The 16,690-nt window shown below is 37.7% G+C and overlaps 1 protein-coding gene across 1 annotated transcript in view; it reads left to right on the forward strand.

Moving 5' to 3' along the window:
* B3GAT2 (beta-1,3-glucuronyltransferase 2) overlaps positions 1–16,690 on the forward strand; it is an 85,539-nt gene that overhangs the window by 63,497 nt on the left and 5,352 nt on the right. The window contains exon 2 of the mRNA XM_053461172.1: positions 8,959–9,103. Coding sequence (XP_053317147.1) covers positions 8,959–9,103 — 145 coding nt within the window. The remainder of the gene's footprint in view (positions 1–8,958; positions 9,104–16,690) is intronic.

The following is a 16,690-nucleotide window of genomic DNA, read 5'->3' on the forward strand; positions in this document are numbered from 1 at the left end:
TCTCTTACAAAACAACATCATTTTACATGTACTTATAGGAACCACTAATTATATCAATGGCACGCTGTGCTCATTTATGTTCCAATGCTCCTTATATGGGTAGAAATTCATTGTGCTGCTTTACAATTTATTTATAATTTATATCCTCATGACAACCATTAAATCCGTGTATTTCAACATGTTCCTTAGAATATTTTTCCACTTTGTAAAATGTCAGAGGTAGCCTCTACAGTAAAGTAGGTCTAAATACAATTAAAATATCTGCGAGTAGAAAGGTGATGGGGGTCGAGCATATGACATTGTAACCAATGCAATATGTGACATACTTGAATGCCTCACATGATGTAGATAGATCTGAGGTTATAGGCTAACATGCATGTTAATAACTGGTGAAGTATACCAGAAACTGAAATACCGACTGTCTGTAATTTTAAAGTAGATTACTTCAGTAGGGACTTTTTCCATCAGGGGAGATCATGGTGGATGCTAAGTCTAAAAATATAGAATATTAAAAGATCTTTACAAATCTAGGATGTAGGACTATCCAAGGACAGGACAATGGAGCCTGGCTGTGATCCATGGATCTGCAAGTTAACTATACAATGAGGATTTGTGTTCATGTGGTCTCAAAAAATGGATTTTGTATCAGGGTATCAACCCCCTATTTCTATCAGTGTGAACTTGTGTAGCAGCTATGTGGCCAAGTAGTACACTGCACACAGTAGAACATATGAGTGCTTCATACATTATTGATTCTACAGAGATCTTCAATATACATATGAATTAAGGGTAAAGCAATAATACAAATGGATACAATAACATATAATTATTATTAATTGTTTAACTTCACATTTAATTTTATGGCTTTTATTGTGTGCAATTTGTGAGTAGGAAAGCCTTTAAAAGATGCTAAAGTGCCAACATCGACAAAAAAGCAGGCTAACACTATGCTGATACACAGGCTGATTTATTGTGGTAATTTAAGTATTTAGCTATACAGTATAGTGAGTGAACAGAAGAAATTTTATTTTAAAAACAGACTCAACTCTTCTAGGTACACTTGCACAAAGCCAGGGATATATATATATATATATATATATATCTATATATATATATATACTATTTGGACAACAGTAATGGGACACCTGACCATTACACCAACAGGGACTTTGATGACATTGCATTCTAAATACATAGACATTAATATGTAGTTGCTCCCCACTTTGCAGCTATAACAGTTTCCATTCTTCTGGGAAGACTTTCCATAAGATTGTGGAGTGTGTCTGTGGGAAATTTTGCCCATTCATCCAGTAGAACATTTGTGAGGTCAGACACTGACGTTGCAATGCTTCGAACGTTGTAGGAACAGTTTGGGGAAAACCCTTTTCTGTTCCAACATGACTGTGCCCCAGTGCACAAAGCAAAGTCCATAAAGACATGGTTGGATGAGTTTGGTCTGGAACAACTTGGCCTGCACAGAGCCCTGACCTCAACCACATGGAACACCTTTGGGATGAACTGGAACAGAGATTGCGAGCCAGGCCTTCTCGTCCACCATCGGTGCCTGACCTCACAAATGCTCCACTAGATGAATGGGCATAAAATCCCACAGAAACTCTCCAAAATCTTGTGAAAAGCCTTCCCAGAAGAGTAGAAGCTGTAAAGGTGGGCCAGCTACATATTACAGTCCCTGTTGGTGTAATGGCCAGGTGTTTGTTCATATAGTATGTGTGTGTGTTTATATATACACATACATATGTGTATGTGTTAAATAAGCATCAAAAAGATTATATACGCTGCCTAATTGATTTACAGGTTGGGCTGCTTTAACTCCAGTTTTTCTGCAGGCATCAGTATAGAACCAGACCCGACTAGAAGCATTTTCCCTAAGGATTTCTGGTTGAAAGTAAGAGGGGGGAAGTCTTTCTAGATGGTAATAGCTCCTGGCAGTGTTGTGTGGGACTCCGTGGCAGAGATTACAAGGCTCTGTATACTTGGCCCCAATTTCTGGAAATAACTCTCCACACTTTGCTGTGCAGTCTCACAAACTGAGATGACTGACACAAAGTCTGACCCTATTTTACAGCTATGCTGCAGTATGGATAATAAATCGTCAGTACAGCTCTGCGCCGAGACATAGCTGATGTAAATAAACTTCCAAGAAGTATACGTTAGATAAGGTAATAAAGATTGAAAGGGTGGACTGTGGCATTAATGTGTACAGTTTGTCACCTTGCGATTTGATTTAATATTTTCCCTTTTGCACTGCTTTAGTCATGTTCAGAAATAATGACTTTCTATGTGCCATAGCCCATGTCCTGATATTTATTGTGATGTAGTTATTTGTCAGGAATAGAGAACTGAAATTATCAGGAGAGCAAATGGCTCTTCCGCTTTTGGGAAGAAGGTAGGGTAAACCCTTTATCTGTTAAAGATGAAATGGAATTTAGTAGTTAGCAACACATTTTATTGGACCTATGTATCCGTAGAGTAAAGTGTAAAATCAAATACCTTGAAGACCTCAGAAGTCCCTCATTCCTGCAGAACTTTCCTTAGGTGTCCCAAGAGCTACACACTCCATGGTCCCCAATATTAGACCAGACAGCTGAGAGTCTATAAAATTGTAGTTATACCTTTAAAGAGCAAATAGGAACATAAACTTCCTGGCATCTAAGAGTAAGAATATTTGCAACATATTTATTACAAACCACACATTCTATTACCATGTCACCTTTTCATAAATTCAATTCATTAATATATTTTTAGAGCGCAAAGACCATGATATATAATTATATTAATGATATATTTTTCATACATTTTGTGCCTTGTACCATCCTTTTTTGTTGTTTTTATTTTTTAATTGGGTTACAATACGTTATATAACATGATTTGTCTGATGATCTACATTTTGTCTACAAAAAAAACAAAAACAGACATTGCTGTAAAAGAAAATGAAAAAATGTAAATCTCCTTAATTGGCTTTTTAATAATACTCAGAGAAATGTTAACGCAATGAAAAATATTCTTTGCTTTCCTGCTATGAAAACGTAATGTGCACAAGTATGCGCAGCCAAAATAATCTCAACAAAATATGAAAAATCGTCATTTTGTTTATCAAACATACTTTGTTAACACATTTTATTTAACACACATACTAAATAAAACAACATATGATTAAGGGAAACATTGTCATATTTTAATTATCAAAACAAGAGAAAATGGAAGAGAAGGAGGGAAAAAAAAGTTGAGGAGGCAACAAACAAGGACATTTCTGGAAAAATTGGTTAAAAAAAAAAGTGAAGTTTCTGATCATGGTGTCCATCGGATCCCCCTCTGCCCTTGCACAGTCCCATCTAATGTTTGGTATACCATATCAACCTATCTATCATTTGGAAATCACAGAGAACCAGGGGTAGGAGGCACCTGGAAAATTGCTCAATGTTTCCAAGTTTTGAAGTGTGTAGGAGAGGGGATTCATTCATTCATTTATGTAAGCAGAAGTAGGATTATTTTCCTGCATGCTGGCAAACTGATCTAACGATTGATCACCAGACAGCATGCAGGGATTATTGTTTTTCCACTGGTTACCCTGGAAACTGGCAGTGACACTAAATTGCCAGTTCCCCCAGTGCTCATAAAGAAAATAATCGTTTTGTATGCAGGGCATCATCAAGTAAATCAGAAGGGTTTGGCAATAAGAGTCTGTAACATATCTGCGGTATCCCTACAAATGGTGTTCCAGGCGCATGCAGACATTTCAGCCCTGCGCTATGATGTTTGAGAAATAGTAATTTAGAGCTAAATAAGAGCACCGAAACTGCTTTGTTTGATGTTTTTTTAGAGCGCAAATAGCCCCATTTTGGCATGTAACTAACATGCAGGCTCTTTGTAACTAACGTGCCAATCTAAATTGTAACCTTACTTACTTGCTCCTATGAAATGACAGCAGATTGAGTCAATTCTCACTACAGTCAAATAAAATTCACCGTATGTCTAATCCAGAAGAATCTATCAATGCATAACTGCGCATGATATCTCTGATCCACACTCTGCTGTGCAATGAATTCCTACAATAAAAAAGAACAAAACTACAGAGAACAGCTGTCCCACTAGAAATAAAGAAACAGTTCTGTTGTATTTCAGATTGTCTACTCTCTTTTTTGTTTCTTTTTTGATGAATACGTAATATAACATTTTAAGCTTACACATTACACAGTTACCTTATTAACATGTCACCATGTAATGTTTGTCTTTATAATAGTGTTACTTTAATATGAGCACTGATCATCTGGTAGACATAAACAAAATAATTAAAGTATTATACTGATTTCCATTACACAATACTTTCTGAACATATGCACCTTATCAGTAATATAACTATTATATGTGTAACATTAGCCTTGCCAGGTCAGTTTAAGTCAACTAGATTTTACTCAAACATTAGGAAAACCTACTGAACATATTTCTAGCACAACAAAAAAGGAGCACGTACTATATACCCTATATGCCATGTTTAAAAATGTAATTGAATATTATTAATAATGTTATTGTAGTAATCTGGTTGGTCTGGTTGGAGTTATCAAGCTCTGTAATTGGAGCCAAAGAGGGTTCTTGATAGAACAATAAAACATATTAAAGGCATGTCACTGTGGGAATTACCAGTCATGCTGGTCGAAGCTTAAAGGGAAGGTGCAATCTTACAGCACTTGCTGCGCTATGAATAGATAATGCCCCACATTGGGAGGAGACAGAGCCAAGGCTTTCGGTGTTGAGTGGGATCTCTTCATAGAGATGAGATGTATAGAGGTTGTGGAGGTGTTGCATTTGTATTTTGATACCCGGGAAGATGAAGGAAGGAAGGAAGGAAGGAGAGACAGAGAGAGAGAGAGAGAGAGAGAGAGAAGTATTTTTGGCACATCCTTTTAATCACATTCATATGCATGTGTATTTATAATTTTACTTGTCCGTTTTCTTGTGTCTTCTTTGGGTTGTCGAGTGACTGTACATCCAACTGTATATATTATGTGCATGTAAATAAGATACAAGTTATTGGCTGCACTCCCAAATGACCTGTGATAATGGCATACAATCTTGGCCTTTTATTAAAAACATAATAGAGAAATGCGAAATGAAACCTAAGAAATGATTTATATGCCTAGTACATGATCCAAAACTGATTACACCAATTTATATTACAACTTGAACAATGTATCTTCTTGATGTGCATTGACTCACTGAACAATCAAGATCAATCCAATTAATTGCTGAGGTGGACAGTTTGACAGCCAATGTTCCGGAAAATGATTTGGCTTCATCAGCATACACCTGGCCCGAAATGTTCATTTTAGGAGATCAAATATATATTAGAAGATATTAGCACAATGTGTTTCATAGAGTTTAAATTAAAAATCTGTGTCCAATTAGACCGTTTAAAAAAAAAAGGGGGAGAAAGAGTATTTTGGATCTGCAATCAAACCAATTAATGAACTTTACAAAAATGGACAAATCTTCATTGTGTTCGATTCATTCGGCTAAGGCAATTACTGAATCGTTCCACCAAGCTTACAGTCATTAGGCCCTTATGAGACTTGTACTTGGTGAGCCTATAGGCGTATAGCATGAGGCAAAGCCATATGAGAGGAACAATTACTTTGAATCTACTATATAAGTGTCTGAGGTTGTTGAGATATATGCTGTATCAGGAAACCTCTGGTTTATTAAGGAATAAAGGAATAGATGATAAAGAATGATGCAAGAGCCTGACTGATTATCTGCTCCCTCTTCAGGATGAGATGGTCAAGTGGTGTTTGTCTTTGCTTCATCATGTGTGTGTGCCCAATCCTTTGGTAGCTTTTTTCTGGATCTCTCATTCTGTGTCAGTGACATAGGATCGGTGGTGTATTCTGGCATTGACCGAGAAAGGCATCCTATCGCCCAACTCGCCCTCTTGAGTCATCAGGTTCCCAGTTTAGCCGTTTACACTATATAGCTCTGAAAAGAGGGCTTATTATGAGTTAGCAATAGCTCTAGCTTTTTACATTCTAACTGCAATTGATGGAACTTTCATCTGGAAAAAGTCATGTTGGCCCTCACGTAAGATAAACCTGTCCTTCCTAATGCATTTTTTTTTTCATATCACTTTACATACAGCTCCCTACAGCAACCGCGTTTTACCGCAAATAAAACTGTACATTTATGCGTTGTTTTTGTGCCTGGCCCCCCAAAAAATATTTCACTTTTGCGATTTTGCAATATGTTTTATTCCGTACCTCAATGTCAGTCTATAGCTTCATGTAACAAAGAGGTGGAAAAGTCCTACCACTGAATACATCTCAGTTTATGTCTTGGGCTTCTATTGTGTGTACTGTCTGCTTGAATTTATATTGATTGCTTTTGATTGATCCGTTTCTCAAGATTTTTCACAGAGACTGAAAACATTAAAAAAACATATCTTCAAAAGAGAAAATCAGTCTGAAACGTTCCTGGAAATTCTATCAGCAAAACATGAATGAACACCTGAGAAGTGTTTTATGTTAGGAAGTCTGTTTATTCCTTTGCTTTCCCGTTAGCTTTCACATTCCTAACAATTTGCAGTCTTCCCAGTCACTGTACTGATAACACTGGAACACACACCTGTCTTTCTTCTGGCTAACTAAATATATACAACTCTCTTGAACATATTATTGTGTTCACTTAGATATTTGCCCTCTCTTCCTAGATCCTTTTTTATAAAATCATTACTTGTGATGCTGTGGCCAGTGCCATATTCTAGCTTCGGCGGACGAGCCCAGGAGGCAAATCACCAGTCCTCCTGGTTCACCTCGGCTCAACGAACAGGTTACAAGGGAGACCTGATCTCCCCAATTAAGAGATATCAGGGTTGTAAATGCAAGCTGTATCTGTGTTGTATCATTTGCATTACATGTATTTATTTAGCGCCAGCAGATTCCTACAATCCTACAATTAGAGTCAGTAGGATACATTTAAAATCACAAACAATTGCATGTTGTATGCTTCTGGAAAGAGGAGCGTTTTCAGAGAGCTTTTGGAATTCGCATATAAGGGAGACAATCCGACAGAACCGGAAAGGGAATTCCAGAGAAGGGGTACAACACAGGTGAAATCTTGGATTGGGAGTGAGAAGAGGTAATGATGGTAGAAGGGAGGCGAAGGTCATGAGAGGAACAAAGAGAGCAGTTAGCAGCATTTTTGGATAGGAGGGTAGAGATAGATTGTTGTAGGAAATTAGTGCCCCCATTCAGTACTGAAAAAAATAGTATACTGAAGTTCATCACAACAAAATCAGTAAATCGTACATCCGTAAAGCTGGGAGAGACTATATGTGTACACATTCCATGTGCGTATAGTCTACATGGATTGGGCAAACAGAAGATTCTTAGAGGCCGATATTGTTGGGATTCTGTTTTTGTTGATTGTGTTTGTAAATGACCCCGAAAAGACATTATACACCAGTGCATCTTGCTATTCACATCATCAATCTTCTTGGAGACCACTTAATTAAAAGTGAAGGTAGTTTGTTCACTAAAACCTACATTCAGACCGAATAAAGGACCTTTCCTTCCAATATCTTTCAATACATTAACTGATAAATTAAATTCGCAAAAGCAGAATCCAATCTTTGCAAAACTGTTTGCCTCTTGCATTCTTTGAACACATTGCGAGAGTGTTTTGTTGTATTTCTAATGCATCCATAATTAATACACATCAATATCACTAATGCATAATGCATTATCACTAGAGACTGCAAGATAATTAACTCACTGAGTCCCGGATAGGAAGCGTTATTTAAAAGAAGTGTGCTCATATATTCAAAGGGTTTTAGACTGTACAACATTTCAGTTTGTGGCAGCGATCCGATTAAGATGCATATAAAATTAGCTGTTTGTCAAATGCCATACACTATAAATATTGCTACTTTTGTGTTTAACACAATACTCAATCACCAATTCTGCAGCACCAACAAAGCATCTACATTTACAGAACGCACACAGAAAATGCATGAAATTCTTATGATATAATTTGATTTTGCCTCACCTGCTCTTATATTGGTCATTTATCATTGTCTACTGGTGCCCTGGCATTTATACAGATTATGTTATTTATGAACCTCCTTGAAGACAGATTTAGGAGATAAGATAAATGCCTCGCTCTTATAAAGTTACTCTGAAAACACTCATTAACCCGTTTACATTGCTTGCATTGGGAAATGAGAAAGCTATATAAAAACTTATGGGGTATGCCAAAAAGGAACACTTACATTACTATATCATTATTATTATTATTATTATTATTATTAATACATAGCGTTCCTAGAAAATACATAGATCAAAATAGGGTGGCAATAAACTGATCAAATAATTATCCATACATATAGTCATATATTCCATGATAGCAAAATAAATATCTAATGCATACAGAGCTAAACTGTTAAGCAATTTCATATACATTTTGTAAATAAAGGCACTAAAAAAAAAAAAGTTTGAAGAGGTCATATCACTATACCAATGGTATGGCTTTGCTGATTGGATCATTCTCCTGGTTGCTATGGTAATAAGACCCTGTTTCAAACCGTGTATCAGAATCTTTTTCCCACATTGCCCTTTTTCTGGTGTAACTCTTTTATGTTTACACGGAGACAAATTATCTTGATTGATGCTTGCAACAAGTTTATACATCTCCACAATATGTACTAAACCTTTGATCTATCTGCGTACTTACAACATTGACACTCAGGTTTGAACAGCTCAGTTTCAAGGATATGTTATTTGTCAGCAAATAGTTTACCAAACCTCATAAATTCACATGCATTCTTGTGGAACCTGGCTTATTGTCTGTGATGTGATGAAGTTATTTATGCATTTTGTTTTGTTATAAACTATTGTTTATACCTTATGATAACTGAATATGATCATATTGGCTCTTTTTTTCTCTAACTAGATGCGCACAACACAAAAGGTCTCTGTATGGCCAGTGGGGCTTGTGGGAGGACGTCGCTATGAACGGCCCATTGTTGAGAATGGAAAAGTGGTGGGCTGGTACACCGGATGGAGAGCAGATAGACCCTTTGCTATTGACATGGCAGGTAAGTCAAAAATTAGGATGGTGGTAACATACTAAGAAGCCCAGTGGTCAGTTAGCATGTCGTCTTGCATCCCTCTTGTATTTACAACTTGTAAATTACCTGTCGGTTAATGAATCCACAAGTGGTTTTCTGACCTCACATCAACTCAATGCTCCTGCAGTCGAGTGTGTGCAATTTGAGTGTTTTTTCGCAGGTGCACATACAAGCTGGCATTAGTCAATTTACAAATTAAACTTTAGTCAAACTTGTTTAGTTTTTGGCTGCCAACTCACAAGCCTTTGCTGCTTAGTGAATAAAAGGTACACAAATTTTTATTAGATTAATGCTTTATGGAGCAAAGGTTATTTAAAAAATTCATCTCTTGTCATTTTTTTTATGAAAAAATTACCTAGACTGCTGAGTAGATGTCTACTGACTGGGTCACTCCTCTAACAAAACTAGGGTCCAGATGACCTTCTGTTGAAGACAGCACTCAATATGACTTTTTTCACTGTGGCAGGAACGGGGCCTCAGGTGGTATTGATTTAGCAACAACCACATTTGCTCATTAACCAAAAGAACAAATTGGCCAACTGCTAGACCTAATCTTTCTAGCTTTTATATCTGCACCATATTGTTTCCGGATGCTTTGTTCTCTGGGCAGAAAGTGATGTTTGGCATTGTCCTATCCTTGCCTAAGTCTGCCCAGTCTGCAGGAGAGCTCCTAGACAGCTTTTCTGAGATGTCCCCAGCTATGAATGCTACCAAAAAAAGGTGGCAACTTTCAGCCCTTTGCAAACGTTTCTGGTTTGGAATATATTGTAGCTGGAACAGTATTTTTCAGTATTGTATAACACGATAACAATGAAAGTTGGAGATGGATTCTAAGACTTGAGGGGAAATTAGTGATATACGTCGTCGGTAGATGAAAAGCTTCAAAACGTATCTCATCAATCTTAAAGCCTAAAGTTAAGCCTTCTCTCTGGCAGTCTTTATCCTGTGGTTGGATGATTTTTTGCACACACACTACCTTGCCAAAAAGTGTTTTTCCGGTCCTTGAAATTCATGCTGTGTGATTCACACACAGTTGTTCCCAAATGCCTTATAACATCTCAGCTCTTTTAAATGCAAAGAGATATCATATTTCTGCAAAAGTACCGCAGTCAACCAAACACATCTATCTACCTGAGAGGCTGTTTTCCGGTTCTATTTCTTTTCTGCTCTCTCTTAAGAGTCTTTCAAATGAATCATTTCATACTTGAGATTTATAAATGAAACACTTAGCAACTAATGAAAATAATGAATAAAGTTACCCTAGAATAGTCAGGAGATGGAAGGAATTTCTATTATTCTAGTGCTGGCTAATGGATATCCATGTACCCACATTTGTGTGAACCTTGGCCACACCACTTGTATTTCATGCTACAAGCCTTTGTAATAAATCATTTCATGCTTCAGATTTCTAAATGAAATACTTGAAGGTTGATGAAAATAATGAATAAGGCTAGCAAAAGCCTGGAAATTAGACATTGTGCAACGCCCAGCAAAGAACTGGCAACAGAACGCATCACCCTACTGTAACATTTCAAGCGAGGAATGATTGATGACGGATGCATAAATGATTAATTTAAAGTTTGCAGATATTATACAGTATGGGCAATTGGACATTTCTGGAAACTGCAAGGTATTAACTATCTGAGTACTGTAGATGGAGACTAATACAGTGAACGTCACTGGCCCGTTGAGGGTCAAACATCTAGCAGATCATGATGCCCAACTGACCTACACATTTTTCCCTTTTCCATTTCAAGAAAAGTGTAAGACTATTCTTTTAGAGAAATAATTTTATGGACCTCCAGACCAAAAGGATTTTATTTGAAAATGCTTGGCAAACTGCACAATTCCCAATCCACAAGCCACCTTTACTCTGAATATGGCATGCAAGATTTTGAGTGGCAGAATGATGCCTGCCGGATGTAACTTAGAGGGCCTTTGTGCAAAGATCAGAAGAAAGACCACAGTATTTTATACTAAAATGATGTTGCACTTACCTAGCTGATTTCAGCCATAGCTATTCTCAATGAAGAGGTCCAGGGAGAGAGCTACTTCATGACGTTTATTCTAAACAGTCATTGATCTAGAAATGTATGAACATTTCTGTGAATACTACTGTGTTAATGATATCCCTTTAAAATGCTTTTTGTACATTCAGTACAAAATAAAAACACAAACACACAGTGGATGTGAACATGATTTATAAGTGTACTTTTCCATGGATAATTATTCATCAGTGTCTTCTGCTCAGTAGGTGTTATGGCTGCAATGTTCCATTTAAAATAACAGAATTTTTCTATGGGCTCTTTCACACAAGACCTTAATTGATTGAGAATCAGTAAAAAGTTTCCACAAGTTGAAGGAAATTAACCTTAAGTTCCTGTTTTGTCCCATGTGGATACAGTGAGTGTTGCCTTACCAAGATGGTCTTCAGCTAGCCTGGTGTAAGTCAGACACCCATACCAGAAGCCATGTGCTGTCTACAGGGCCGGCCCTACAATGGAGCCGACTGGGGCAATTGCCCCAGGCGGCACTTTAGAAGGGGCGGCACTTTGCCGCCCCAAGCGTTTTTTTTTGTTGTTTGTTTTGAAGCGGAGGAGAGAGAGAAGGGCGCCGAGTGGTTTTCGCTTACCTGCTCGGCGCCCCTCTCTCTCTCCTCTGCGGCGAGTCTCCCTGCTCGGTCTCGGTGCCGGCTTGTAATGATGAGTGCCGGAAGTGGCGTCAATTTCCGGCGCTCAGCATTACAAACCTGCACCGTGGCAGAGCAGGGAGACTCGCCGCAGGACTCTTTAAAGGTAAGTACCGGGGGGGGGTAAATAATGGCGTCAGCGAAGTTTAAAATGCCGCGGCGGGGGGGGGGGGCGGCATTTTAAACTTCGCCCCAGGCGGCGTTAAGTCTTCGGCCGGCCCTGGCTGTCTAAAATAAAGCCATCTTTTGCAGCTCTTTCAACAACGTGTGAGGCGGACGTAATGACATTGGCCTCTGTTTGCCACATCAGTATTTACGCATGCCATGTTCCTTAGGACATTATCAGTGCAGTGTTCTGATCTCGAGGAGTCTTCCAGGTCAATAATATAAGAGGGTCATGGTAAGTATTTGCTTAAACATGAACTTAAGTGATAAAGTGAACAATAAGAGTCTAGGTGGGGAGTTATCTATGAGCTTATAGAGCATAAACAGGGAAAACCTTGCTATATACAATATATGTGCTTAAGGGGGCCAGTGTACCCCATTCTGAGGACTGAGTTACTTGTTCCTTCAGCCAGAACCAATATAGTTTCCTCAGTTCAACAGATATGTGATCACATTTACATTTCCAAGGGATGATTCTAATGGCCAATTTTGGTGAATGTCTGAAAAGGTGTTTTACAAATATATTATATATATTGTTATACCTAAAGAGCATCACATCTCAGAAGCACTTGTGGCTGTGGCATAGTCTGGCTTAGGAAGGCAGGTCTGGGGACGGTATACAAGCCTCTACAGTACCACCACCCAACTGATTTCATTAGAAGCACAGCCAGATGGCATGACTTGATAGATATTTTACTTTGTGATTGGGTAAGCCATTTAGAAGAAAACTTTATTTGCAAATATTTCTAAACATCTTCTGCTTTTGATATACACATTTTTTGGCTTTTAGGGCCGTAGAACACTATGGCACATGCATACCCACCAAATATTCTGAGCTTCAAGAAAGAAGGGATACCAGGGGAGCATTTATGTTGGTCCCAGAAAAAGTTATTTTAAAAATATAAAGCTAGTCACAACAGCATCCTTATGAGCAGATCAACAGAGGGGCTAATTGAGCATTTGCTACATGCTTTCTGCAGTGTACTTTAAATATTTGTCTACACAGTACATCATAAATACAGTACGAAGGCACACTTGGTGCATAAGCCCCCGCTATTGCATCAGGGTATTTGCAAAGACACAGACATACTCCTTTCAAAGTTCTTGACACGAGCATATGCCAGCCCCTGAATCTGTGACCACTGTGCTGATGTGTTAAATATTCCCTGATGTACGCGTTATGGATTTTCTTTACTTGCTTAAGATGAGCAGTGACCCCAGGACCTTGAAACTTTAAGCTATTGCATTTTGTGGTCATTAATTAATCAAGTTTATGTAAAAAAAATCAATTAACAAATGACTCCCAACAATAGGTGACATGGAAAGTCTGTAAATACAAGATTGTGGTGCTTATAATTGTTATATAAGTTTTAGCGTTCAGAGGTATTCTAAAAAACAAAAAGGTTCTATAAACATATAAACGTGATAGTATTGTTCCACAATTGGTGACACGTGGACTGATGGGACACTTTCTTCTTCTTAATACTATCTGGACCTTCAAACCAAAGTTCTGAAAGTCATGCTGCCCTCTATATTAAAATGTAAGCCAGCGTTGCTCTAAATCATGAGAGGTTTGGAGGCTCCTGCAGTATTCATGCCTGATGAAGCCTGAAATATGCATCTGGACATGTCTATGTACTTTGCTATGGTACAAAATGTAAATTTTCTGTTATGTTGAACTAGATCAAACACAATGAACAACCCACAATGCATAATATACTGTGCAAATGCTGTTTTTTGAAAGCTGAGTATTTTTTAAGGTACCTTTCATCATGAATTTCAGGTCACCAGCCTTGGAACTTACGGTAGACATTATGGCCAGATTTCTGACCTATTGAAATCCAATTAATAAAACATTTTACAGTGATTTAAAAGAAACATTTAATAAAATAAATAGTAGTGAGAAAAATAGCCCAAGTGCATTCTGGTTGAAATATCAAAATATATTAACAATTATGTCAGTCTTAGCCCAAGGCAGCTGCCTGAATTAGGGTGGCACCATGCAATGGCATTATATTCCTAAAGAGGTAGGTCTGAAGTGGTGAGCTCCTTTATTAGAGGCGGATTGGCTATTGGGATGAAAATACCTTTCTCCCTCCTTCTATCCTCGATGCGTCTCTTTGCGATGTTTAGTGGGTATGAGTGTATCACATGAGTGTATGTTCTACAGTTTGTTTGGCCATATCAAATGATGACAGGTATGTAAGGGTTTGTTGTCCCTTTAAGGAGAAATCTCACCACCCTACTTAACATTGTTTTACATAAAGCAATGCAAGTAAAACATTCTTTATGATTTATATTAAAGCCTCATGATTATTATTTACTTACCTTTATGTTACACTTACCAATAATTATTTTGCATCCTTAAAACTTCTCCTCTCAAACCAGAAGACTCCTGGAGCTCAGAACACTGCAATGATCAAATCACATAAATACATTTCGTTGATGAACAGGCTACATTAAAGAGCCTTAATGTGGGCAATATATAGCTCCAGGCATGAGGCTCTGGCTGCCAGCAAAGGATGTCACCGACCCATTTAGTCTGAAGTCTGCCGGAGAGAGGTGACACTGGAATGAAATGAAGAAAGAAGACACAGTAGCCTGTGTACACCGATGGAAACCTTCATGTATGTTTTTTAGCACACCGTGTCACCTAACAGCTACCTAGAGAGCACGCAGTACTAGGTACCCTACTGATTATGAATCTATGCCACCATCAGGGGGTTGTTGACTTTATAGTCCATTGTTATTTTAAAGGTCATTTTTTTAAGACTGGTCCACTTAAATCTAATGTTACGTTTTTGGAATTGGAAATCTGTGTCTTGCTAGGGATTACTCCAAAAAAAGTTGAAAATGACCATAGCAAAGACCTTGCCATTTGTATTAGCAAACTGCCAGCAGAGCTTTGAAAACCTGTATTGAACTAGTAGTCAATCTTGAATTGTAATGGAAGTTACTGTTCACTGCATGGTGCCCTTCTGGTGTCACATCTGATACATCATCTGCTCATCGCCGGATAGTTGTATGTATTGTGAGCAAGAAGCAAATTTCTGGAGGCAACCTGGGTGCTGTTCTCCAGCATGGATGTTCATTGGAGATCTATAACAATTAACATTTGCCTCTGGTCCTTCCTAATTAGCAACTAACCACATAATATACGAGTCTACGTGCATGTGGAACCAAGAGAGAGAACATAGATCCCTCTCCTTATGCACTGTGTTGACATTCTAAGAAGAAAAACCTAGCAAAACATGTTTTTTTGTACTTCTGTGAAAAAATGCCCTGCTTTATACCTTGGTCCCTGGATACTTAACAGAACGGTATCCTTCAGATGTAACCAGTGTGTAAATGGGCAAATCCCCATGATCACATAGTGTGGAGCTATGCAGGTCTATGTATTAGCAAACCCCTTACTTACTCACAATTTGATCAGATACGAATATATTCCTTGGTATCAAAATTAGCCAAATATATTTAAAATTGACAAACACTCAACATTTTGGACTTTTGTCTGTATCTGTAACATTTAGGGCACATTGGCATGTTACTAGCAACTCATAATCAAGGTCAGGATAAGAAACCTTTGGTATTGATGCAAACCTGATAGAACCATAATCACATTACTCTGTGTACAAATCTAGGCCCTGGTTTGAGAATGTGATATGGACCCCCTGCCATGAAAATATATATATATATAAATATATATATATATATACATAAATATATATATATATATACATAAATATATATATATATACATAAATATATATATATATATATATATATATACATAAATATATATATAACAGCTGAGCTATTTGCTGTGCAGATGATCTCATTACATGTGATATATTTAATGCCAATTCTTTTGGTATGCACAATTACTCCTTAGTATAAATTGATGTACAAAATAACCCTAGTTTCTTAATTGTAGCCCCTTTTTTCCCACCTTCTTCAACCCTCTTTCAAGTCCCTTTAACTGTCCTATTTTTCAGTCCACAGGGTGTTATCCTTCTCATCTTTTCTATATCCATTTAAACTTTTTTCCCTTGTCTCCCTTCCGTACGCTTTTTTCTGTACTTCTTTGTTTGCTGTCCTTATTCTCTGATGTGTGAACCCATGCAGGGTTCTTATTGTAGAACTACAGTAAATAGGAAGACTACTTTATTTGATATAAAATTTAACTACAAAACCTTAAAAGCCTTGCGCAACGTCTCATATCCGTGAGTCCTACATGCACTGGATATGAACTCTGCGGGGAAAGATCTTATTTGCCCATTGTTTATGAACTTATTGAGCTTTTCCTTTTATTGTATTTCTCCAGTGCAAAGTCTAAACATGTTTGCTGCCTTATAAATACAAATCAATAGATGTGCATGCCCTCTAAGGCTCTCCAATAAAAGGCCACGGACGCCCTCTCAAGACATTTCTGTCCACTCTGGCCCAGGGGAGCATGGCATAGTTTTCACATATATTGACTAAAGAAAAAATAGACAAAGGGCAGATATCCAGAGAGTGGAAGATCACAGGAGCCAAACAGGATTTAAAGGTCTCAGCTGTGTAAGCCAAGTAATTTAGGTTTCTCTAGAATAGAAAACCGCTTGCTATGTGCCTGCAGTAGCGATATTATTGGATTCAGGTCTTATGACTTACTTGATGTATATAAAGGGTTACTTTTGTATACTTATCAAATCCAAATC

This window comes from Spea bombifrons, chromosome 3 (assembly GCF_027358695.1).
Source record: "Spea bombifrons isolate aSpeBom1 chromosome 3, aSpeBom1.2.pri, whole genome shotgun sequence".
Taxonomy (NCBI): Eukaryota; Metazoa; Chordata; class Amphibia; order Anura; family Pelobatidae; genus Spea; species Spea bombifrons.